This window comes from Chrysemys picta, chromosome 7 (assembly GCF_011386835.1).
Source record: "Chrysemys picta bellii isolate R12L10 chromosome 7, ASM1138683v2, whole genome shotgun sequence".
In the NCBI taxonomy this organism is placed as follows: domain Eukaryota; kingdom Metazoa; phylum Chordata; order Testudines; family Emydidae; genus Chrysemys; species Chrysemys picta.
This window is the reverse complement of record NC_088797.1, coordinates 99,684,389-99,710,648: the sequence shown is the minus strand read 5'-3', so window position 1 is coordinate 99,710,648 and position 26,260 is coordinate 99,684,389. Positions and strand designations below refer to the sequence as shown.

General features: G+C 41.5%; 1 protein-coding gene across 4 annotated transcripts in view; it reads left to right on the top strand.

Moving 5' to 3' along the window:
* The window catches only part of ADGRA1 (adhesion G protein-coupled receptor A1), a 502,175-nt gene that overhangs the window by 289,594 nt on the left and 186,321 nt on the right, over window positions 1-26,260 (top strand). For all 4 annotated transcript variants that reach the window (XM_065552125.1, XM_065552124.1, XM_042856772.2 and 1 more), the window contains 3 exons: window positions 2,976-3,125; window positions 10,097-10,258; window positions 23,111-23,326. In XM_065552125.1, coding sequence (XP_065408197.1) covers window positions 2,976-3,125; window positions 10,097-10,258; window positions 23,111-23,326 — 528 coding nt within the window. The remainder of the gene's footprint in view (window positions 1-2,975; window positions 3,126-10,096; window positions 10,259-23,110; window positions 23,327-26,260) is intronic.

The window sequence follows — 26,260 nt, the reverse complement described above, 5'->3', positions numbered from 1 at the left end:
AGTGGAACAGCTTCAACAGGAGAGATTGAGAAAGACCCACCCCAGAATACCCCATAGCCTGGTGGTTAGGGCACCAGAGTAGGGATTCGAACTGGGGTGTCCTCCATCCCAGCTGAGTGCCCTAGTCATTAGACTAAAGGTTGTAAGAGGGATGCAGCTGCCATCACCTCCTCCACCTCCAGTCATTGTCTGGATAGCATCAAAGTCCAAAAAAATGGGTGTTTGAAAGGGTTATAGGGAGAAAGCAGAAAAGTGTATGGAAGGGAGGACAGGGGTTGGAACTGCACAGTTCTGTACCTGCTTACACATCTGCCCTCACCTCCCATCTCAATCCCATGCCTCAGTTCTCAGCACACTCTTTTCACTCCACCACTCTTCTTCTTTGTCTCTTTCCATGCACTTCTTTTCATACACTGCCCCTGATGTGTGACAACAGCCTCCCTTTTCTAGTGTGCCCATCTACCCTACTTAGCCTGAAATTGTTTCTGTTCACTAGATTTCCACCACACCTCCACTCCTGGGGCTTCTCTTTTACATTTTTTCCACATTCATACGTACAACCTGAAGTGTGTGGGCTGCACGCAGCATAACAGTTCAGATCACATTATCTTGGTTTTTTGAAACCCTCATCCCTCCTTTCTCTCCCACCAGCTTTGTCCATTATCTTTCTCTGTGTTTGCTTAATTTGATGCTGCAAATTGCAGAGTCTGGTCAGAGATGCTGAACACCAGACTCCATTGGAAATTAAGGTTGCTGCGCAATTAGCAGGATCAGGCCTTTAGATTATGTGTTTTCTGGAGTAGGGAGTGTTTCTACTTTTATTTCTGTAAAGCCTGATACAGACCTACAATGCTTCATAAATAATATTAATAATAAACTCTGCTTTCAGTCTGAAAAAGTTACTAGGAGTATTATATACAGGGGCAGCTGTTTCCACCCCTTGTTCTCAGTGCAAAGCTTAAATATGTAAGCCTAAGTATTTTTAACTTGTGCCTGTTAACTGCCTGCAAAACTCCCCCTTTAATTCTAGCTTATTACAAAAAATAAGTCTTGATGGAATGATACTTAACACAAACAGTGCCATCAAAAGGTACAGGGGGAAGAAGAGAATTACTCTTTGATCTCTTGCCTCTTCTACTCATTCTTCAAATGAATTATATCAGAGATACAATTAATTAAAATATCAGAGTTAAACTAAAACATAAACAGAGCATATTTTCATAACAGAACCAGAAAGTTCAATCTGGAAATATGATTTCTATTTATAATAATCTAGAACAGTTGATAGGTAAGCCAAATGTAATTTTTTTTAAAAAAAATTCTCCTTGTGAGCAAAGACAAAGAGTAATCTGAGGAAAAGCATCTCAGGAAAGAGAAATTAAAAGGTTGGGTTGAAAGAATGCTACAGGAAAGCAATGCCTTTCTTTTGCCTGGTCATCTGTTTAGTCTGTGTGGTTTCAGTGGTTCCAGTAATGAATCCAGACATTCAGTTTCCTTACTCTGGCTTTATCCTTGGAAAATATCTTTATCTCACACATACCTGTGAGTTTTCCTTACAGGGCTCTTTTTCTTATTGCGTTTTTTTCCCATTAATTAGTTTCCTGTCTCACCACTTCCCCTTTTTGGAGGACTCTTGGGTCTCTAGAGAAATTGTGCTGCCTGTTGCCAAAGCAGAAAGTTTATTAAACAAATTATTCAATAATCAGATGTTACTATCAAATCCAAGCTAGAGAGCCAAGGTGCACAGAGTCATTATTAGCCTGTTTTTGTGTAGCCTGTTTGAACTGCAGTCATCTGTGTAGTTAGCCAATGTCAGAAAGAGTATAGTGAATGTGTGTAGTGCATGTGATAGTTAAGGATGAAAATCCCTTTCCATTATAACCCCTTGCTTATAATTTTCCCAGACCTTCAGAGTTGGGACTTGCTTTTCTACCTGAAAATTAATGTCAATACAAAAAATACCTCTCTGCTTTTAAACTGATTTTTACTCCAGTAGCTACAATTCTGAAACCCTGGACATGTTCATGACATAAAGACTCAAAGAGCCATATATCCTGGTCACCTTCACGTTAGTGTAAATCCAAAGAAATGCCATTGAAGTCAAAAGTTATTTAAGATTCACAGCTGTGTATATGAAATAAAAATTACAGGTCCTAGGGCATCCTGATTCAGTGCAGGGTATTGATTCTTAGCTGCATGGTTCCACGTTAGTGGGAATCATTTGACTAAAGCCCTGATCCTGCAAAGACTTGTACACATGCTTCACTTTAGGTCAGTGGCACTATTCACATGTGTAAGTCTTCTGAAGGATCGAAGGAAGTGATTATTCCCCTCTATTTGGCACTGGTGAGGCCACATCTGGAGTATTGCGTCCAGTTTTGGGCCCCCCACTACAGAAAAGATGTGGACAAGTTGGAGAGAGTCCAGAAGAGGGCAATGAAAATGATCAGGGGTCTGGGACACCTGACTTACGAGGAGAGGCTGAAGGAACTGGGCTTGTTTAGTCTGCAGAGAGAACAGTGCGGGGGGATTTGATAGCAACCTTCAACTAGCTGAAGGGGGGTTCCAAAGAGGATGAAGCTCAGCTGTTCTCAGTGGTGGCAGATGACAGAACAAGGAGCAATGGTCTCAAGTTGCAGTGGGGGAGTTCTAGGTTGGATTTTAGGAAACACTATTTCACTAGGAGGATAGTGAAGCACTGGAATGGGTTACCTAGGGAGGTGGTGGAATCTCCATCCTTAGATGTTTTTAAGGCCCGGCTTGACAAAGCCCTGACTAGGATGATTTAGTTGGTGTTGATCCTGTTTTGAGCAGGAGATTGGACTAGATGACCTCCTGAGGTCTCTTCCAACCCTAATCTTCTATGATTCGATCCTAAATCGGTACACATTAAACAAAGTATGTAGCCTCAGAAATTTTACAAGTAATAAAAGCCAAGCCGGATATTACACATAACAATTCTGATGTATTTCCAGATGCACGTCAACGCCACCAATGCTCTTGAATTTTCCCGCCAACTTACAGCCTACACAAGAGGTGCTTCCAACTTTGCAGATAAGATGGATATTATATATTTGGCTTACATAATGGAAAAGTTAATGGTCATCGCGGATGAAGTCAAAGATGTAAGATGCTGTTTGAATACTGAATAATCTACCACTTAAAATTGAAATCACGTACTTGTATGTTTAGGGCATGGTCCTGTTTTAACATATGCAGGCACACATTGCAGTGTAGATTCTAAAATTGCTCCGTGCTCTTGTGAATACATATACACTGTACAAAAGATTAAGCAATGGGTTGCTCAGTGTCTAAGAGGAGGATTGAGCCTTCTCGTCTGCCTGATAGAGCCATTGCTGTTTTGGACAAAATATTTTAGCATGCACACACATTTCCTTTACTTTGTGCCTTTTTAAATTATACAGGGGATAAAGTATTTGAAGTAACGCCAGGGTGCCTTTCCTTCTGGATGTTTCCATGACAGTATCTGAATGTCACAAATGTTTATTTTGTTTGTTCTGTATTATCAAGAGAATAACTATGGAGGATATTTTCACTGCATTTTGAAGAATTAAGAGTGTGTGTATCACTTCATGTGAAGAGGACAAAATGCCTCTTTAAGTATAACTTTCTGAAGAAACTTCTAGGATGGGGGATGACATTTTACAAGGAAATCTAATCAGAGTTATGCAAACCCCAGAGGAAAAAAATAGCTTTTAATAGAGAACAGCAATGATACTCATAAAAGTTTTCACTGTTAATTTTTAGAGTAGCTGCTTGCATAAAGATTTCATAATCTGTAATTTTTGAATACATGATAGTTATAGTTAAAACATTTGTTTTCTTTTGGTTTGGTATTGTTCATTTCATTCTGGCTTTGGGGTTTGTAACGGTTAACGTTTTAGTGCCACTTTGAGAGTGCCTTCAACTTTAATTTCATCATCATATGCCAGAACTAAAGTGCATACTAAGTGCTTCCCAGAGTCATATTTCAAAGCTACAATTGCTTTTCAGCGTCCTGGCTCAGAATCCCAATATGATGATGTTGCTTTTTGACACCCCCCCCCAAAAGTGAGAATTTTCTCTCTGACAAAAAGCAGCCTTATTCAGTTATAGCTCTCCTCAAAAATCCTTTGATTCTTCTTTGGTTTTGGTACTAGCACCTTATGTATTGTTCATTACATAAATTAGCATCAGCTCCAATTGGTTTTGCCCCTCCTTTCATGTAGTGTTCAAACTCCTGATCTGCACTATCAAAGCATCCAGACAACTCCACCCCTCATTGCGTGTTACTTCTCCACCCGTTTCTTTCATAATCCCTCACACCATTCACTGTCTCCACCTTCTCTCCTTATTGCTTCCACTTTCAGCTTCACATTTTGGGTATGTCTTCACTGCAAGTGAAAATGTGATTGTTGCACAGGTAGGCAGACCTGTACTGACTTTAATCGAGAGAACCATGGGTACTAAAAATAGTGAAGGTTTGGTGGCACGGACGTGTACTTGGGCTGGGCACCTGAAGACAAGCCCACCGGGGGTGCTCGATACATACTTGGATTGCTAGCCCGTCTCCACATCTTCACTATTATTGCTATCCACGCTAGCGAGATTAAAGTTATCAGAGCTATGCCTACCTGTACCATAATCACACCGTCACTTGAAGTGAAGACATACCCTTTCTTTCATGCTGCTTCCAGTGCTTGGAACAACTTCCAGCTTTCATGCTCACCAAGCACTTTCTCTCTTCTTCTTCAAACCCATCCTTAACACCTACTGGTTTCTTACTTTAATCTCACCAGTGATGTACAAAAAAATGTGGATACCTGAACTGTTCTCCTTTTGCCATAGAATTATAGAGTCAGCGGCCTTTTCTACACTTGGAAGTTGCACTGGTTTAACTAAAAGTGGTTTAAAAATGATTTAGTTAAATAGTGCAAACCCCTGTGTGGACACACAGCTGTCTCCAACTGACTTATATCATAAGCTAAACTGATATAAATCACTTGTAAACTAATATAAGTGGGTTCACAGTTTTGCACTGTTTTAAACTGATTTTAGTTAAATTTGTGCAACTTCTGTGTTCAGGTCATGCTTAGAGCAGAAAAAGACCAATTTGATCATTTAGTCTACATTGCAGCCAGTGCATGTTTGTTCCTTACTGCACATTTTACTCTTGCATTGTCCCATCTAGTATCAAATGTGCCAAATGATAGGTCTTTGACTGCTTCTCCTGGGGCATAATTTCACAGTCTAGTACATCATGCTGTCAGGAAAATGTGCTTACATTCACCCAATTTTTCATTTTCTTGATTTCATGCTATTACTCCTACTTAGCACATTTTATTATGCTAAAAAATTGCTTCCTCTCCCTAATTTTCCCACCTCTTATTTATTTATAGGCTATTATCCTGTCCCTCACTTAGCTGAGCTATATGTCTTAATCTTTTCTTATAAATCATTGCCTCCAGTCTCCTAATCATTTTTATTACTCTTCACTGCATCAGTAACACAATTTGTCAATAACCTTCTAGTAATTAGGTTACCAGAAATTAATATATTATTTCAGGTAGTCGCAAAAAAGCCATATAGAGAGGACACATTATATCTTTGTCCATTGTTGTGTGGCTGCTGTATATAAAGTTTAAAGTTGCATTGGCTTTTTCAGCAACCATTAGCACTGCAAACTCCTGTTTAATTTCTTAATGTTTGCCATCTCCGATGGCTCAGTATTGTTGCTTTATAGGTTTCTTCTTTCTACTGAGTATCTGTACTTTCAACTACATAGCCAGATATATTAGTTTACGTCTTTCCCTGTTGAAACATTTTTTAGTTATTTTTATGCCCCTGAATGTAATCACTCTTCCATGCATCATTTTTGTGTGAGATGATCAGTAAACTCTTTGGGATGCCATAGCTGTGGGTTTTGAAAACTGCTGTTTACATTTACAAGGCTATATTACTTTGTAATCTGATTTAAATTCAGTTTAATTTACAAAAAAAAAATATTTTCATTTCAAAGTGAAAAGTGAAGAAAGCAGCCACTGTATCATTGATTCAATTCAAGATGAAATCCTTGGAGTATCATTACAATCACATTTTCTAAAATGTTTTTCTCTTCAACTTTTGCTATTTAGGGCAAGGACTCATTTAAGGCACCTAGGACAGTGGGGCTCTTCACGGGCTTCCTGGAACTACTGCAATACTCATACGTAGAAGCAAGCAAACAAAAATGTAAACTGACTATGAGCCTGATTTTCAAAGGTATGAAGGACCTGCAACTCTCATTAATTTCAAATTGAGTTGTGAGTTCTCCGCGCTTTTGAGAATTAGGCCCTCTCTCTCCCTAGAAAGAGAGAGAGAGAGAGAAACTGACTATACACAAAGTGCTGTCAAATGCATAAAGTAAAAAATAAAAAAGAAATATGTTTTCTTAAAACCCTCTCAGTTATAGTAAATGTAGGTATTACTTGTAACAATACCAGGGAAAGTGGTTTTCAGACAGAAATGTGTTTTTTAAGTTGATTGTGTTTTTAAGTCAAAGAAACATTTCAGGCTTTCCGATTAATCATAGAATCATAGAATCATAGATTATAGGACTGGAAGGGACCTCGAGAGGTCATCGAGTCCAGTCCCCTGCCCGCATGGCAGGACCAAATACTGTCTAGACCATCCCTGATAGACATTTATCTAACCTACTCTTAAATATCTCCAGAGACGGAGATTCCACAACCTCCCTAGGCAATTTGTTCCAGTGTTTAACCACCCTGACAGTTAGGAACTTTTTCCTAATGTCCAACCTAGACCTCCCTTGCTGCAGTTTAAACCCATTGTTTCTGGTTCTATCCTTAGAGGCTAAGGTGAACAAGTTCTCTCCCTCCTCCTCATGACACCCTTTTAGATACCTGAAAACTGCTATCATGTCCCCTCTCAGTCTTCTCTTCTCCAAACTAAACAAACCCAGTTCTTTCAGCCTTCCTTCATAGGTCATGTTCTCAAGACCTTTAATCATTCTTGTTGCTCTTCTTTGGACCCTTTCCAATTTCTCCACATCTTTTTTAAAATGCGGCGCCCAGAACTGGACACAATACTCCAGCTGAGGCCTAACCAGAGCAGAGTAGAGTGGAAGAATGACTTCTCGTGTCTTGCTCACAACACACCTGCTAATGCATCCCAGAATCATGTTTGCTTTTTTTGCAACAGCATCACACTGTTGACTCATATTTAGCTTGTGGTCCACTATAACCCCTAGATCCCTTTCTGCCGTACTCCTTCCTAGACAGTCTTTTCCCATTCTGTATGTGTGAAATTGATTTTTCCTTCCTAAGTGGAGCACTTTGCATTTGTCTTTGTTAAACTTCATCCTGTTTGTCCAGATCATTTTGAATTATGACCCTGTCCTCCAAAGTAGTTGCAATCCCTCCCAGTTTGGTATCATCCGCAAACTTAATAAGCGTACTTTCTATGCCAATATCTAAGTCGTTGATGAAGATATTGAACAGAGCCGGTCCCAAAACAGACCCCTGCGGAACCCCACTCGTTACGCCTTTCCAGCAGGATTGGGAACCATTAATAACAACTCTCTGAGTACAGTTATCCAGCCAGTTATGCACCCACCTTATAGTAGCCCCATCTAATTTGTATTTGCCTAGTTTATCGATAAGAATATCATGCGAGACCGTATCAAATGCCTTACTAAAGTCTAGGTATACCACATCCACCGCTTCACCCTTATCCACAAGGCTCGTTATTCTATCAAAGAAAGCTATCAGATTGGTTTGACATGATTTGTTCTTCACAAATCCATGCTGGCTGTTCCCTATCACCTTACCACCTTCCAAGTGTTTGCAAATGATTTCCTTAATTACTTGCTCCATTATCTTCCCTGGAACAGAAGTTAAACTAACTGGTCTGTAGTTACCTGGGTTGTTTTTATTTCCCTTTTTATAGATGGGCACTATATTTGCCCTTTTCCAGTCTTCTGGAATCTCTCCCGTCTCCCATGACTTTCCAAAGATAATAGCTAGAGGCTCAGATACCTCCTCTATTAGCTCCTTGAGTATTCTAGGATGCATTTCATCAGGCCCGGGTGACTTGCAGGCATCTAACTTTTCTAAGTGATTTTTAACTTGTTCTTTTTTTATTTTATCCGCTAAACCTACCCCCTTCCCATTAGCATTCACTATGTTAGGCATTGCTTCAGACTTCTCGGTGAAGACGGAAACAAAGAAGTCATTAAGCATCTCTGCCATTTCCAAGTTTCCTGTTACTGTTTCTCCCTCTTCACTAAGCAGTGGGCCTACCCTGTCTTTGGTCTTCCTCTTGCTTCTAATGTATTGATAAAAAGTCGTCTTGTTTCCTTTTATTCCCGTAGCTAGTTTGAGCTCATTTTGTGCCTTTGCCTTTCTAATCTTGCCCCTGCATTCCTGTGTTGTTTGCCTATATTCATCCTTTGTAATCTGTCCTAGTTTCCATTTTTTATATGACTCCTTTTTATTTTTTAGATCGTGCAAGATCTCGTGGTTAAGCCAAGGTGGTCTTTTGCCACATTTTCTATCTTTCCTAACCAGCGGAATAGCTTGCTTTTGGGCCCTTAATAGTGTCCCTTTGAAAAACTGCCAACTCTCCTCAGTTGTTTTTCCCCTCAGTCTTGATTCCCATGGGACCTTACCTATCAGCTCTCTGAGCTTCCCAAAATCTGCCTTCCTGAAATCCATTGTCTCTATTTTGCTGTTCTCCCTTCTACCCTTCCTTAGAATTGCAAACTCTATGATTTCATGATCACTTTCACCCAGGCTGCCTTCTACTTTCACATTCTCAACGAGTTCCTCCCTATTTGTTAAAATCAAGTCTAGAACAGCTTCCCCCCTAGTAGCTTTTTCAACCTTCTGAAATAAAAAGTTGTCTCCAATGCAGTCCAAGAATTTGTTGGATAGTCTGTGCCCCGCTGTGTTATTTTCCCAACATATATCCGGATAGTTGAAGTCCCCCATCACCACCAAATCTTTGTATCCATCAAAATATAAAATGATTGTATCTAGGGTACCACAGTATTAATCCCAGGAACACCTTTGTGTTCACTCTGCTGTCTGATAAAATTTGTCAGACTCTCACAAACTGCCGGAATTTTGATGGAGACTGTTGCTAGGCATGTATTCAGTCATATGGAGCGTTTCCTTTTTTGTACAAAATGCTGTAAAATATCGAGGGATATTGTAAGTTGCACTGTAGCAGTTCTGGCTGTATTCTTTTTTCCATCATAGTCTCCTATTTTATGGGGGGGTGGGGGGGGGGATTGTAATTCAGAAAACAAGAAGTTCTGGGGGGGAGGGGTGTTTATTTTGTTATTGATTCTGGTATTTTGGTTTGGTTTTATATAAATTGTGAAAGAAATCTTTTTACCTGGATAATCCTGGTTAAAAATCCTGGTTAAAATATACTTCATCTGAGTAGAATGCTTCCTTGGGCATATATAACTCAAATAGATTTAGTTTTTAAAAATTAATTTGGGAAAAGATAAATCCATAAAAAAATCAATTCATATTTGATGTTATAGGGAAGATCTAGTGGCTGAGACAGTAAGAGGAGAACTGAAATTCTTTAAAAATAAAGACTTGTAAATATCCCACATTAATAAGACAAACAGTAGAGTTGAACATATTAAATTAGCAGAGCAGAATAAAATACCAAAATCAACCAGCAGAAAGATCAATAATCATATTTGTAATAAACCAAAAATGAGCAGTGTTACTTTATTTTAATTTATTTTAGTTAATAGGAAAAAAATGACCAATAGCACCTGCTTTAACCCAAAATGGTGAAATACACAAATAAATACATTAAAAAATAAAAACTGTGGGGATATTACACTTAAATAGTGAACAAAAAAGTATTTTCCTTGATGTCCCTTGGCACTTTTGTCTCCTCTTCTCCTTGGTCTCTGTGTTTGTTTAAATGTAATGATCTAACAGAATGACTAGTCTCCTTAAAATGACTGTCATTAGGTGAGATAAGGTGCCTAATTTTAATTGCACTCTTGTGTTCTTTGTTGCAGTTTTAATGGTATAATAGTTTCCCATGTAATTACTTTTTCCTTCAGCTTGGAGATGCTATAGTTGAAATTGCCAGCAACATAATGTTGGTAGATGACCATGTGTTGTGGATGGCCCAGAATGAAAACAAAGCCTGTACCAGGATTGTACATTGTGTAGCGCACATTACGAATCAGACACTGACCAGCCATACTCAGGTTATATCAAAGGTATGTAATAAAATTACAAATATTACAAATATTTTTGTTGGGGTTTGTTTGAAAGAGCTGTCATTTTTCTATCAATGTTTGCATTAGCATTTTATATTCATTAAAGTACTGTTGGAAGACAGAAAAAGAGCAAAAATACCGTAGGTTTATCTAACATTACTGCTAGGCTCAATAACTGACATTTATCTATTTATTATTATAGTGGATTGTTTTGTTTGTGGAGTGTTCTTCAAATATGGTATTGCTGTTCACTTCAGTTTACCCATCACTGTTAGTATATGTGTTCATTTTAGAAGGCTTAAATTGGGTCAATCAACATTTCCAATAAGAGGATAAGACAACATGCTCCGTTGTTGCCTGCAGCTTTTGATATGGCTGTCAGAGAGCATTCTAGGTATTATAGCGTAAACCAGTGAGAAAGGCCTGGCTGAAAAGGTGCATCTTGTTGCTCTTGGTAAAGATAGCAGCTAGTTTTGTGTTTCAGCTTATTTTTATGGGGAGCAAATTGTAGATGCATGGACCTACTACCAAAAATGCCCAGCCTCCAGCTCACAAGAGTTCACCCTTGGGACACTTAGTATGTTTTTATCAATTTTTCAACATTTAAATAATAGAATGGACCAAAATCAGAAGCTTAAATCCAAACCCTTTACAATTTTAAATTAAATATTTAAAGAGTTATTGGGTTTGTTTAAAAAAGAAAAAAAAACAATAACTTGAAAAACCTTGCCTATTTTGGTCCGTTATCTACAGAATTTGTTTGGGGATATTGCTTAAAGTGAATTCCTTGTTCATTTTAGTTACATTTTTGCAAACACACATGTGCACGTGCACACACAAAAAGGCATTGATGGCCTGCTTAGATCCTTAGCCCTTTAGGTGAGGTGGGAGGGTCCTAGAGCTTGGGCTATAGCCTGAGCACGAACATCTACACCACAATTAAACAGTCTTTTAGCCCGAGCCCTGCAAGCCCAAGTCAGCTAGCACGGACCAGCTTTGGGTTTTTAATTGCAGTATAGACATATCCTTAAAAAAGAAAGACCTAGAAGAACCAGTCTTTTTTCACTTGCAGATTATACTCTCTGAGGAACTGATTTGTCTGTTTTTAAAGAAAAAAAAGCTGTTCATTTAAATGGTTATATATAGAAAAGAATCACTTTCAATGCCCATTTTTATGTATGTATCTATTTAGAATACGTATAGACAGTAAAGTGCCTTCCTAGGGCTGACTTTTTATGTAACAGCTAAGGGGATGCTCTATTTGTATAAACTCCTGGTTTATTTTAAATGTCAAGTTCCATAGGTCATTTTTCTTGTCACTGCTTCGGGAGGATGTTGACATTCCTATCCAAAGTAATTCTTTCTGTTTATGCAAGCTGTAGATCTGTATCCCTAACCTATTAGCTGTGCTCTCTCTTTTTTCTTCTTACAGTTTTCTGTAGGAGATTCAGTGCACAGTCGAGTGCAGCTTGTAAATAAACAAATCTGTGGACTTTCTTGTGTAGTTTCATGCAATACTAAACAACTGTTCCTTTTGGAGATTGGCCAGCAAGCAATTAGCCAGTTAACTAGCTCAGAGAAATTGCCTTAGTTTCTTTAAACAGAGTAAGACTGCACAGAGTTTGAAGTGGTCACCTATTTTAGATATAATTTCTGAAACATTAAGTCTCCTACTAAATCTGTCAATTGACATGAACCTGGTCATTTTCTTTCTAAGTCTATTGAAAAATTCCTTAAATGGCAATGATTTTTTGGGGAAGACAGACATGTTTTTCTCATGCACTATGGGATGGGTTATCACAAAGGCAAACAAACCCCTGAGTTGAAAGATAGGGCAATAGATCAGTTGTATTTCCTCATGCCTCCCTGAGTTTGGAGTGGTGTGTATATATAAATATTGTTCTGTACATAAGGAATGGCCTGTTACATCTTCTCAAATGTATAAACTCCAGATATTTTATCCCTTGTATAATAATGCATTTAAGGTAGGAAATTATATATGGCTTCAAATTAATATTACCATGCAGAGTGAAAAAGAAACTCTTTTTTTGTATATTATATTAAAAAGTAAGAATACATTCCTGTGAACAGAACATTCTTCTGATGGGACAGAAACAAGTGAAAAGGCTGTTATTTTTTGCTCTTAGTGTGCCAACCTGACACACGCAAATTAAACCAACTTCATTGTTAATGTATCTGTACATTTACTGAGTAGTCTGCAATACCTTTCCATTCATGGCTATCTATCTGTGACATTCTGTACCTCATGGGAACGTCCTACACCCGCATGTTCATCCTTATACTATGATTGTGTGATATCTAATGCATGTCAGGGGTTTTCAGAAGGCTCATGATGTACTGAGCATTGTTATTATAGTAATGTTATAGGTTGTAATTTAATGTATATAGTTATGAGGATGAAAATGTGTTCTCATGGCTTAAAGCAAGCCCAGGCAAAAAACTCTCCAAGAGCAGACCAACACCAACTAAATCATCCTAGTCAGGGCTTTGTCAAGCTGGGCCTTAAAAACATCTAAGGATGGAGATTCCACCACCTCCCTAGGTAACCCATTCCAGTGCTTCACACCTCATCAGGGCATGTATGGGACAAACCCAGCCCAGCCTCACAGGAACAAAGGACACAGGCCTAGGCAACAACAAAGCATCTGTTGGATTCTCGAGTTGGGGCTTGTCTACACTGGCAAGTTTTGTTGCCAAAAACTGCCTTTTGGCGACAAAACAGCAAGAGCGTACATGCTACAATGGGACTTCTGTCGTGAAAAATGCCCAGTTTTGGTGACAAAAAACTTCCACCCCTATGAGGGACTTTTGTCTTTTCCCCTCCCTTTATTGACAAAGAGCCAGTGTAGACACTGCTGGTTGTTTTGTCCACAGAAGTAGCTTCCGCCAGTATCCCACAATGCACGCCCTGATTGCTCTGCTCAGTGTTTTAATCTCTGCTGCCCTGCAGGCATGCGCCCCTCCCCTTTCAAAGCTCGGGGAAATATCTGTGTGCTGCTTCATTAGGGGAACAAACAAAGAGCAAATCATTGGAATGCTCCTGTTCTGCCCGGCACTAGGAACGCAGCAGCAGGCAGACTGCTGCTGCAGGGTGATGGGGATAGACTGTTGTGCTGCTTTGTCATTCCTCAGCACGGAGAGCTCACAGAGCTACTCATGATGCTGCTCTCAGACCTTGGAGAATATCTCAAGATGCACAGCGCTCAGCTCTTCCTTCCCACAACACTGCACTGTGGGATACATACCCACGGTGTGTTGCTTACCCTGTCGATGATGGTGTCCCCAATGTGGACATGATCTGTCGACAGAGGGAGCAATTTTTGTTTTGTCGACCTTTGGGTGTCAACATAAATTTTATCAACAAAACTTGGTAGTGTAGACAAGCTCTGCGTCACCCCCTTCCTTTGGTCGGTTTGGGACTGTGATGAAGTAATGCTCACCTGACTCTGAAGGGGGGGTGGAGAGACGAAGAGGGAAGAAAGACCCTGATAAAAGGGAGAGACGTTTGCCAAGCTCATCCTCTCTTTTCCACCTCCATCTACAGACATCACCACCAAGCGACTGAAGGGCTAATCAAACGGGAGAGCCTAGCTGAAGGGCAACCAGCCAGCCTGTTGTGAAAAGCATCTAAGTTTGTAGGGGCACTGAAAGTGTTAAGATCAGCTTAGAATCCATTTTGCTTTTATTTCATTTGACCAAATTCGACTTCTTGTTCTTTGACTTATAATCACTTAAAGTTCATCTTTGTAGCTAATACATTTGTTTGTTTATTCTACCTGAAGCAGTGTGTTTGGTGTGAAGCGTGTCAGAGGCTCCCCTTGGGATAACAAGCCTTGTACATATCAATTTCTTTGTTAACTTGACTAACTCATATAAGCTTGCAGCGTCCAGCGGGGATAACTGGACACTGCAAGACGGAGGTTCCTAGGGTTGTGTCTGGGACTGGAGATATTGGCTAGTGTCATTCGGTTGCACAATCCAAGAAGCAGTTTACATTCCAGAGGCTGTGCTTGAACAGCCCAGGAGTGGGGGTTCTCACAGCAGGCTGGCACATCACTGGTCTAGATAAGTATCTATCTATCTAATCTAATCTAATCATCTATTATGGTAATTGTTTAGCTTTCAAAAGCAAACTATCTTGCCTATCTATACCTAGATTGTGACATTGTTGGCAATCTCTTTGCCATGAAATGACATGTTCTATTATAATTCCTCAGCACACTTTTCAGAAATTATATCTAAAATAGGTGGCCACCCTCTACTCCATTCACACAATCATAGGCCTTGGCTACACTCGGGACTTCCCAGCGCTGCCGCTGTGAAGTGCGAGTGTAGTCGCGCCGCCAGCGCTGCGAGAGCTCTCTCGCAGCGCTGTAAGTACTCCACCTCTCCGAGGGGAACAGCTTGCAGCACTGCAAGCGAGCGTGCAGCACTGCAGGCTCTGATTACACTGGCGCTTTACAGCGCTGTACTCGCTGTGCTCGGGGGGGGGGGGGGGGGGGGGCGTTGTCACACCCCTGATTGCAGCAAGTTGCAGCACTGTACACTGCCAGTGTAACCACGGCCATAGTAAATTACAGTCAGAACAGCAAGCATTTTATCAAAAGCTACCAAACTAATCTTCTTGTTTCCAAGTGCAATCAATATAGAAAATAATATGATGTCCATATATGTAACAGCAGATTGGGGCAACACTTAAGAGGATGGCAAAAATGGTTCCTTGGGTGTGCAGCTCTGGACAATGGCAAAGGGCACAAAGACTAAGCCTAGAAAGGGAAAGCCTCATTAACAATTAACCTGAAATTCTCTGACAATTTCAGTGGGATTATTTATAGAGAGATCTGAGGCACAAGGACACTATGTAACTTACCTGAGGTCACACTGGATGTCTTTGGCAGAGCTGGGTGTTGAACCCACATCTTTTGACTTTTCCACAAGCATAACTTGTACCAGTGAAACTTATGTGCACAGCATGGAAACCTATATGTGTAGGGTACATCAAGTTATCCAGGAAAACCTGCTTTCAATTTTAAAGCTTTTCTGTCTGGCTGTCCCAGCTATTAGACTGTTCAAAACAAAGTCTTGGGATATTTTTTATAATGGGGGGAAAAATTCTGCTTCTTGTGTTCTAAAATGACTCAGCCATTTTTACTCAAACTTAAAAAATCTGGAAAGCTGAATGTTTTAAAAAAATTAGCAGCAACTAAAAACAAGGGTTTAGAATGGAAATATTATGAAACCTCAACTGTAGTGGAAGCTGCAGCTCCTGCTATAATTAGCCATTAGTGCTAGCCTAAATATAGTGTTGGAGGCGGCAGCACTTGTGGCTGACAGGAATTTACTGTACTTCATAGCTTCGTTTTGAGCACACACAGATAAACCAGTCACTGAAGGGTTATGACAGAATCCAGACAATCCAAACTGACAAGGCAGGACCTAAGGGCAGCAAAGCCACCATATTTCCTCCCCACCTTACAATGAGGTTTTAATGTTTTGGCTCCAAGCCTACAACATCCTGAGTAGAGTGCTGATCAGAAAAATGCTGACAAACCTTTCTTTTTTGGAATTTGCCAGTTCATTAAGATCAAACCATTTTGTGAGAATGGTTGGATTTTCACAAACTTCCAGTGGGACCCCAATTTTCAAAACCTGCCTGCCAGTCAGGTTTCCATCATAAACCTGCCTGGTTTCCTTCCAGGTTGCTTGACCAGCTCCTTGGCAGTCCACTGAGCTGAGAATCTCAGAACATAGGAGCCAGTGTTTCTAGGCTCACAGTTCCACTTCAGCCCACCATGCAGGCTGAAGGGAAACCAGGAGCCTGGAATTCCCCACCAGGTTGGCTGCTTTGGAGCTGGAGGCTCTGGAGGACCCTCAAAGACCTGGCTCAGGGGGCTGAAATTGACATAATTCTTGTCTATTTCATTGCTGTCCTCACTAACAGCAGCAGTGTTACTGACCAGACTTTTGTTAACATGACAAAAGTCTGGTCAGTTTCACTTTGCTGTTCAGTGGTGGGCAGTCATGAAACTGACAAGAATCATGTCAACATACCCTTAGGGTATGTCTACACTACACTAGTTCGATTGTACTTAAATCGAATATGTGGAATCGATATTACAAAGTCGAACGTGTGTCCACACTAAGGACAGTAATTCGACTTTGTGAGTCCACACTAAGGGGGCAAGCGTCAAAGTTGGAAGTGGTGCACTGTGGGCAGCTATCCCACAGTTCCCGCAGTCCCTGCTGCCCATTGGAATTCTGGGTCGAGCCCCCAATGCCGGCTGGGGGAAAAAATGTGTCGAGGGTGGTTTTGGGTAACTGTCGTCATCCAACCGTCACTCCCGCTCTCCCTCCCTGAAAGCGCCAGCCGGCAATCAGTTTGAGCACTTTTCTGGTGAGTTACAGTGCGGACGCCACAGCACTGCAAGCATGGAGCCCACTGCGACCATCGCTGCAGTTATGGCCGTTGTCAACACCTCGCACCTTATCATCCACCTTTTCCAGAGGCAGATGCTGAGAAATTGGGCGAGGAGGCTACGGCAGCGCGGCGAGGACACAGACTTCTCACAAAGCACGGGACCCCGCGCCGTGAACATCATGGTGGCAGTGGGTCATGTTGATGCTGTGGAATGGCGATTCTGGGCCCGGGAAACAAGCACGGACCGGTGGGACCGCATAGTGCTGCAGGTCTGGGACAAATCACAGTGGCTGCGAAACTTTCGTATGCGGAAGGGAACTTTCCTGGAACTTTGGGAGTTGCTGTCCCCTGCCCTGTAGCGCAAGGACACCCGGATGCGAGCAGCCCTCACTCTTCAGAAGCGAGTGGCCATAGCCCTCTGGAAGCTTGCAATGCCAGACAGCTACCGGTCAGTCGCGAATCACTTTGGCGTCGGCAAATCTACTGTGGGGGTTGCTGTGATGCAAGTAGCCAACGCAATCGTTGAGCTACTGCTGTCAAAGGTAGTGACCCTTGGAAACGTCCAGGTCATCATAGATGGCTTCGCCGCGATGGGATTCCCAAACTGCGGTGGGGCTATCGATGGAACTCACATTCCTATCCTGGGACCGGACCACCAGGCCAGCCAGTACATTAACTGAAAGGGCTACTTTTCAATGGTGCTGCAAGCACTGGTGGACCATAGGGGACGTTTTACAAACATCAACGTAGGATGGCCGGGCAAGGTTCATGACGCTCGTGTTTTCAGGAACTCTGGTCTGTTTAGACGGCTGCTGGAAGGTATTTACTTCCCGGACCAGAAAATAACTGTTGGGGATGTGGAGATACCTATAGTGATCCTCGGGGATCCAGCCTACCCGCTAATGCCCTGGCTCATGAAGCCCTATACAGACACCCTGGACACTGAAAAAGAACTCTTCAACTACCGGCTGAGCAAGTGCAGAATGGTGGTGGAGTGTGCTTTTGGACGTCTCAAGGGGAGATGGAGAAGCTTACTGACTTGCTCTGATCTCAGCGAAACCAATATCCCCATTGTTATTGCAGCTTGCTGTGTGCTCCACAATCTGTGTGAGAGCAAGGGGGAGACCTTTATGGCAGGGTGGGAGGTTGAGGCGAATAGCCTGGCTGCTGATTACGCCCAGCCAGACAGCTGTGCGATTAGAAGAGCCCAGCGGGACGTGCTGTGCATCCGGGAGGCTTTGAAAGCTAGGTTCCTCAGTGAGCAGGGTAACCTGTGACTATTAAGTTTGTTTAAAGAGAAATTGAACCTGCCCCCGTTTCTTTACCCACTTACTGTTGACTATCCTCTCCAGCTACATACCCCATCCCATCCCCCCTTCCAACACATGTGTAAAAATAAAATAAATGGAACTTTGTTAATGAACACCATTTTCTTTATTACGGATTTCGCGGTAAAGTGTTGAAACTGGGACGCAGACTGTGGTGGGGAGCGGGCGTAGTGATGGAAAGGATGCTTCTAAACTCGAGGAATGACAGGCTTCTGCTCCTAGAGAGGTCCGCAGTGGTGGACTGGTTGTTTCAACGGAGCTTGCCACCCTTCCTTTTCGGGACTCTGTGTGTGGGGGCTATGTGACTTTGTGGCGGGGGAGGACGGTTACAGATCCCCTGCTGCGTGGCTCTGTGATCCAGGATAAGGACCGCAGCATAAGATCTCTATCCACCCTCCCCCACCACAAAGTCACATGCCCCCCCCCCCCCCCCACACAGAACATGAAAACCACCTCCCAGACTGACCAGGGTGCCTACTGACTGCAATGTGTGTGTGACCTTCTGCTGAACCTGCCCCCGTGTCTGTACCCTGGTAAAGGTGACTGTCCTCTCCAATTACCAACCCCCTTCCCCTCCTTCAAACACAGTCTCCCCTAAAAGAACATGATGGAAACAGTAATTAACAGAAACGTATCTTTTATTAGCAACTACACAGTTAGGGGATGAAACTGGGACGGGGGCTTGGGTGAGGCGGGAAGGAAAGGACTTATCAAATTTTTGGGAATGAGAGCCTTCTGGTACTTGAGCAGTCTGCAGGGGTGGAGTGACAGTTTTCACGGCCCCTGCCACCCCTCCTTCTTGGGACTTTGGATGAGGGGGGTATGGGAGTTTGTGGCGGGGGAGGGCGGTTAGAGATAGACTGCAGCGGGGCTCTGTCCCCCTGCCTCCGGTCCTGCAGAACATCCACAAGGTGCCGGAGCATGTCCGTTTGCTCCCTCATTAGTCCAAGCAGCGTTTGAGTCGCCTGCTGGTCTTCCTGCCGCCACCTCTCCTCCCTTTCACTGTGTGCTCGCTGGTATTGCGACATGTTCTCCCTCCACTGGGTCTGCTGGGCCGCATCGGCTCGGGAGCAGCCCATAAGTTCCGAGAACATGTCGTCCCGTGTCCTTTTCTTTCTCCGCCTAATCTGCGCCAGCCTCTGCGAGGGGGATGCCAGGGTAGGTCGGGAGACAGTCGCAGCTGTGGGATGGGAAAAAGGGAGTGAATTCCTCACAAAGATAATTTTTTGTGAACAATGAACATAGTCTTTCTCTGTGAACAAGAGCATGCACAGCACCTATCACATGCGCACTCAGGACAAGGTCGAATTTTCGGCCTTCGCATTCAGTGCCTTGGGTCTTGCAGTGGAGATCAGACAAGCGGGGCAGGACAGCAGAATTCGGGTAGCAGGCTGACATGGTAAGCCGTAGATTTTTGGCTGCTTAAAACTTAAATTAGAGCAGTGCCCTCCTTTCATGTTCAAAGCAATGCTCCTATCGTTGGGCAGTTCCTGCTGCCGGCAATCCGGCAAGCATGAACTCTGCCCCTGTCCCACCCCCCATGGCTGTCCCCAGGAAAGATCCCTGTATGCTGCCCCTCTCCCGCCTCCATTGCGTGGTGGTAAACCGCCGGTGACAATTCTGTAAAGGAACAGGCAAGCAGTCCCAATAGTAACATTCCCCTAATTCTAAGCAGGTCACCATGAGCGACATCACTCTGATGAGAATTTCTGAGACCGAGAAAGAACGCATGCTGCGTGAAAGCCAGCAAAAACCAGGGCCGTATGCCACCATGCTCTGCAAGGCAATGATCCCAGAGTACTTGATGATAGCCTGGCGAGGAAAAGTTTCCTACCACGGAGGACACAATAAGGCTGCTCTCCCCAGGAACCTCATGCAAAGGCTTTCCAATTACCTCCAGGAGAGCTTCGTGGAGATGTCCCATGAGGATTTCAGCTCTATCCCCGGACATATAGACCTTCTTTTGCAGTAGTTGCACTGCCAAGGACTAAAACGTTAAGCGCCTAGGGCAAACAAATCATGAAAAACCCATTGTTAATATTCCTGTTCTGTTCAAAATAAATGTTTACATGTTTAAAACACTTACCGACCGATCCTTCCCCTGATTCAGGGTCTGGGTTAATGCCTGGGGACGGTTGGTAGGGGATCTCTGTGAGGGTGATGAAGAGATCCTGGCTGTCTGGGAAATCAGCGTTGTAAGCGCTGTCGACTTCCTCGTCCTCCTCCTCACCTTCCTCATCTTCCCCATCCGCTAACATCTCCGAGGAAGTGGCCGTCAACAATATCCCATCCTCAGAGTCCACGGTCAGTGGTGGGGTAGTGGTGGTGGCCGCACCTAGAATGGAATGCAGTGCCTCGTAGAAACAGCATGTCTGGGGCTGGGATCCGGAGCGTCCGTTTGACTCTTTGGTCTTCTGGTACGCTTGTCTCAGCTCCTTGATTTTCACATGGCACTGCGTTGCATCCCGGCCCTATCCTCTCTCTGTCATGGCTTTTGAGATCTTCTCGTAGATCTTTGCTTCCGTCTTTTCGATCGCAGCTCCGAAAGCATGGACTCATCGCCCCACACAGCGATCAGATCCAAGACTTCCCGATCAGTCCATGCTGGGGCCCTCTTTCTATTCTGAGATTGCATGGTCACCTCTGCTGGAGAACTCTGCATCGTTGCCAGTGCTGCTGGGCTCGCCACAATGTCCAAACAGGAAATGAGATTCAAACTGCCCAGACAGGAAAAGGAATTCAAATTTTCCCGGGGCTTTTCCTGTGTGGCTGGTCAGAGCATCCGAGCTCAGACTGCTGTCCAGAGCATCAACAGAGTGGTGCACTGTGGGATAGCTCCCGGAGCTATTAGCGTCGATTTCCATCCACACCTACCCTAATTCGACATGGCCATGTCGAATTTAGTGCTACTCCCCTCGTTGGGGAGGAGTACAGAAATTGAATTTAAGAGACCTCTATGTCGAACTAAATAGCTTCATTGTGTGGACGGGTGCGGGGTTAATTCGATTTAACACTGCTAAATTCGACATAACCTCCTAGTGTAGACCAGGCCTTAGTCTGCAGCTGCTGGGGCTTCCAGGGTTCCCAGCTCCATTGCAGCTCACCAGGTGGGAAGTCAAGGATCCTGATTAATATATTTCCCTTCAGAAATACCACATTTCAGTGCTTCCAAAATGAAATACTGTGATATATCAATTCAGCAAAAAACTTCAAAATTTCAGCTTTTTATTCCAATCAGGACAGGAAATATTTTCAAAGTTTCAAAAATTTTCCTGGGACAGAAAAACAGTTTCCCAGCCAGCTCTAAACTGAGTCTTATGTTTGCTTGTTTGTTTGTTTTTTCTCCCTGCCAGGTAGAAAGTACTTTCCACTAGTGTGAAGTCATGTGAAAATCTTCTGCAAAATAAACCTTCAGCAGAACTGGCACCACGCTCCAAATTTTCTGGGGTTTGATGTGACCATTTCACCCCATTCTAATCAATACTGAGTGAAGTTGAGTCTTATTGTGGAACACGATTGCCTGAGGTGCTGAAGAGTATCACAGAATGCTCGGAGCCTAATAAACTCTAGAGTCCCTTCCTTTTCTAAATCAAGGGGCAAAATTTCCCTGACAACCCCATTCCTACAAATGAAAAAGAATGTATAAAGTGCCATGTGCATGTTTGTTACTTTACAAATAATCATCAAAACTGTGTTCTTGCAGCAGCAAATGTACCTGATTGACAAAAATCCAGGGGTAGAAAACGTGCTATTCTTCTGAGCTGTGCTGCTGTTAAAACTTTCCCATCATCATTAATTACCACTTTGCATAATGAAACATGAAACACCGTTTCTCTAGGACTAGTAAAGACTGTGCTCTTCCATTGACGGCACTCAGGAAATGTGAGTCCACTAATAAGCCCTGTATGACTTCAGCGCTAGACTGACCTATGGAAGTTATAGTATGTATATATACCCATTTTGATTGTGTGAACCAGAACATGGAAAGTGCAAAAACAGCACTTGAGAGGGAAGTTGCACCAAGGATAATATTTTTCCCTGTTTTCCAGACCTGTGTCTTAATGGCCATATTAATGGCTTTTATTGCTGCACAGCATAGCATGGATATGCTTTAGTAGGGAAATTATCTTAAACTTTCCTGAGTTCTCTCTAATTGTTTCCTGAGTGGAACGGAAACATAAGGACAGTCAATAGTAACTTCTCTGCAAATGAAACCTAAAGCTTGTCTCTCTCCTTAGCTCTTCTATATATATATATATATTCAAGATTTTATACAAATCAGATTTAATATGTATGGATGTTTCATATTTTCTGTATTAGGCATTTTATTGAAATGGGGTTGTCTCAGCCCGTCATAGTGGGTGGGAGTTGACTTCAGAGTTACTGACCAATAACTGATGCCATAGGAGCATCTTTAGGTCCTGATGTAGAGACAGTAGCCAAGAAAAGCAGGCATGGCAAGAGATGTGCCCTACAGCAATTTCTGGCTGCCAGAGAAGACCTTTATGGGCTGCTGGAGCTGTGTAGCTTAGAACAATGCTCAGACTGCTCTGTGTTACTACTTTGGACATGACTGGTGCCTGGTGGATTAGCAATCAGGGAGTGGCTACCTCAACAGTGCCAGTTGCCAAACAGCCAGGCATGAAGATCTGGCCTCATTTATATTAGATGTGTTAGGAGAAACTGAGCACAATCTTGGATGCTTTTTAACATATTTACTACTAATAATAGGTGCTCTATTCTCCTTGTATTTACACTGCTATAAATCTGGATTAACTCCACTGATGTTGGTAGCTACACTATTGTAAAATTGATATATGGGAAAGGAGCATCAGGCTTTTTGTACATTTATTTGATGTTCTTTCTTCTATCATTATTGTATTCATAATCAAGGTGCAAGCAAAACCACCATACTGTTATAGAAATTATTTTTTTCTTTGATCAGTTTACCTTTCCATATGTTTATTATCATGTTTCATATGTGTGTATATATAATATACAGTGTATACAAAATGCATATTTTGTACTGAGGATTCCTTTTAAAGTATCTTAGCAAAATACCAGTTTCTCAATGTGTTTTGACAGATTTCCCTTAATATTGCTCTGGAGGCCTTTATGATCAAGCCATCTAGCTTCATAGGAATGACTTGCACTGCCTTCCAGAAAATATCTGAAAATTCAGACAGGTCACTGATCCATGATGTGGGGAGCTGGGAAGCAGATTATCATCCAGATCAACATTTGAATTTTAAGTGCAACGATGGCAGTCTCAGTGGTTCTTTCATGAATTTTTCTACCAAAGTAAGTGGTATAAACAGTTGTGTACAACTGACTCATATATATATATTTTGTTTGTATCTTGTATTCAAAGCAGATTACTACTTTATCACTGCAGGACTCAAACTGATTACAAGATTAAAAGCTCATATAATTATTTAATATAAATGGATTAATAAGAAAAGTAATTGTAACTTGTTACTGGTCTTAAATATTTAACTTCAAGTGTGATTATAATGTATATTTTACTTCCAATACCAGTGTGCTGTGTTTACAGATATTGCATAAGTGTTTCCATGCTTGATGTAAAAATTCAACATACAAACAGAAATGAGTATATATTTTGCTATTACAATCTATGGGCTTGATCCAACAAACTTCTACACATGTGAGCAATTCCATTGAAGTCGATGGGAAATAGTTTAGTCAGGAACTCTCAGATGAGTTAAGTTTGCATGGACAGTGACATTTTCAGAAAAATTGTCTTTACTTCCACTAAATTGTTTTATGGTTCTTATCGCAAAAACTTGATATAAAAGAAGAGCATTACCTTGGAGCTTTGGAACAGCCTAAGGAAAACAATAATAAATAAGCCCCTTAATAGAATGCAGTATTATTATCAAATAATGAAGTGGAACAATTAAATTTTTATCTAGCGGGAAATGGAAATGTTGCATTTGTTTAAGCGTGTTATTAAATTTAAGTGAACTATGGTTGAATTTTAGTTAACCTCCAACAGCATCTCATTTTAATAGGCTTATTCCTTGAAATGCTGAGTACTCCAAAATGATACTTTTCTGGATAATACTACAAGTTTACTGAATTCTGGGAGTACTTTGATTGCAGTTATTTTCCTAGTTCTGTCTTTTGAACCACTGTGTAATTTAGAAAATGGCAATGATGTGCTGGAGGGAGCTATTGGGAGAACCTTGTAAAAATTCTGTCACCAAATTGAAGGAAGCATTGGGTAGCTTTCCTCCCTTTGATAGTTTAGCAGCATCCAGGGAGGGATGAACACCATCTATACCTAGGATGACTTACAAAGATGCTTCTGAAGAGCAACTTTTTAGTCCTTGGAATCCACAAGGTAGAACCTAATGTCAAGGATTACATTAAAAAGGGAAAAAAGAAAGATCCCTAGAGACTAATATTTCTGCACCTACCTACAAAACAATCTATCTATCAATATAGCTATATACACACACTTCAAACTACACAAGCTGAGCACTGTGCTATATATATGCTATAACTCAAGCAGAAATTGTGAGCTTGATGCAGATTTTACTGGTAAAGGTCTTTGGCCAATCTTATGCAGAAGGTCAGACAAGATGATTATAATGATCCCTTCTGGCCCTAAAATATATAAATCTATGAGTGTACTTTGTATATTTTTCAGGAACAAAGTATAAACATTTCCAGTAAATGCAGTTCATAGAAATGTGTTTGCCAAGTGATGATGTCTCCTTCTTTGGTTATGATTAAGCATTTTGGTTTAAATAGGAAAATGAATAGATTCCCCAGCCCCTCATCCTTCATGTCTGTAAGACACACATGCCAGGCATGCAAGATTTATCACAGGCTAAGGCAGAACATTTTAGTTGAAGCCCCTTTTTATAAAAAGTTGGCAGTGCATCACTGCATAAAGGGTCATTATAATCTTTTCTTACATATTTTGCCATGTTTATAGAAAGCATCCAAGTCAGAATTTCCATCCAAATTTGCATTTTCATATCTAGTTTCAGTGGATAAAAATATATTTTAAACTGCAGGTGCAATAGAGTATTTCATAATGTTCTTTAGAACCCCATTGTTCTATAATTATAACCAAATGTAAGGTTTTATCAGGAATGTACTGCTAAATTTGATACCAAATTAAGGCTTGCAAAGGAGACTGTCAAGTTATTTTTCATAACTTTATAATTCATTTTTCTTTTCACTTTGTTTATAATAACTCCTTGAAAATGAAACCATTTCCTTACACACATTTCTCCCTTCCAACACATGTGAAAAGTATTTTTCACATGAGCGCTGAGTTGCTGGAATCTATCATTCCTTTTGAGAAGAAAAGAGCACTGAAGCATTTGTTTTACAAAAATGGCAGTGACTCTGTAAACAGATATAAAAATAACAAAGTAGGTTAAATTTTGGCCCTATTAAATTTGACAGTGTCCCTTTAACCCAATGGTTCTCAAACTTTTGTACTGGTGACCCCTTTCACATAGCAAGCCTCTGAGTGCGACCCCCCCCCCCCTTATAAATTAAAAACACTTTAATATATTTAACACCATTATAAATGCTGGAGGCAAAGCGGGCTTTGGGGTGGAGGCTGACAGCTCGCGACCCCCCATGTAATAACCTTGCAACCCCCTGAGGGCTCCCGACTCCCAGTTTGGGAACCCCTGCTTTAACCTATGCATCGGTAAGCTTAAAGATTATAGCTGGGCATGAGGCAAGCATCTCTTTACTGAATATTTGTGCTAGATGGACCTTTGGTCTGACCCAGTATGACCGTTCTTATGTTCTTATTATACTGAGAACAGAAGTGACCTCTGTATAGTAGGTAAGGTTAAATTATGCTTTCCATTCTAACCCCTGTTTCTAAAAAAATATTATGACTGAAAACTTTCATGTTTCAGGTGCAAATTTTTCAGGCTTTGTCGCTGTTCAAAGGTGAACTGGTTTAGAAAGATTTAATAAAACTGGTTTTTGAATACAAGGGAAGTGGAGGAGATAATGTTTTACTTTTATTATTATAAAAAAAAATTCTAGCAATATTAAAAAAATCAAATAAAAACCGATCTAATGATACATATAAAATGGTTGAGTCTTAAAACTTGGCATAGAAATAGCCCTCATTGAGGAGAAAGTGCCTGTAAGTGTTCTAGTGTGCATTGGTTTTGATTTGACCAAGTTATGAACCTTTGAAAAGTGCAAATTGATCATGTGCAATACATTCTA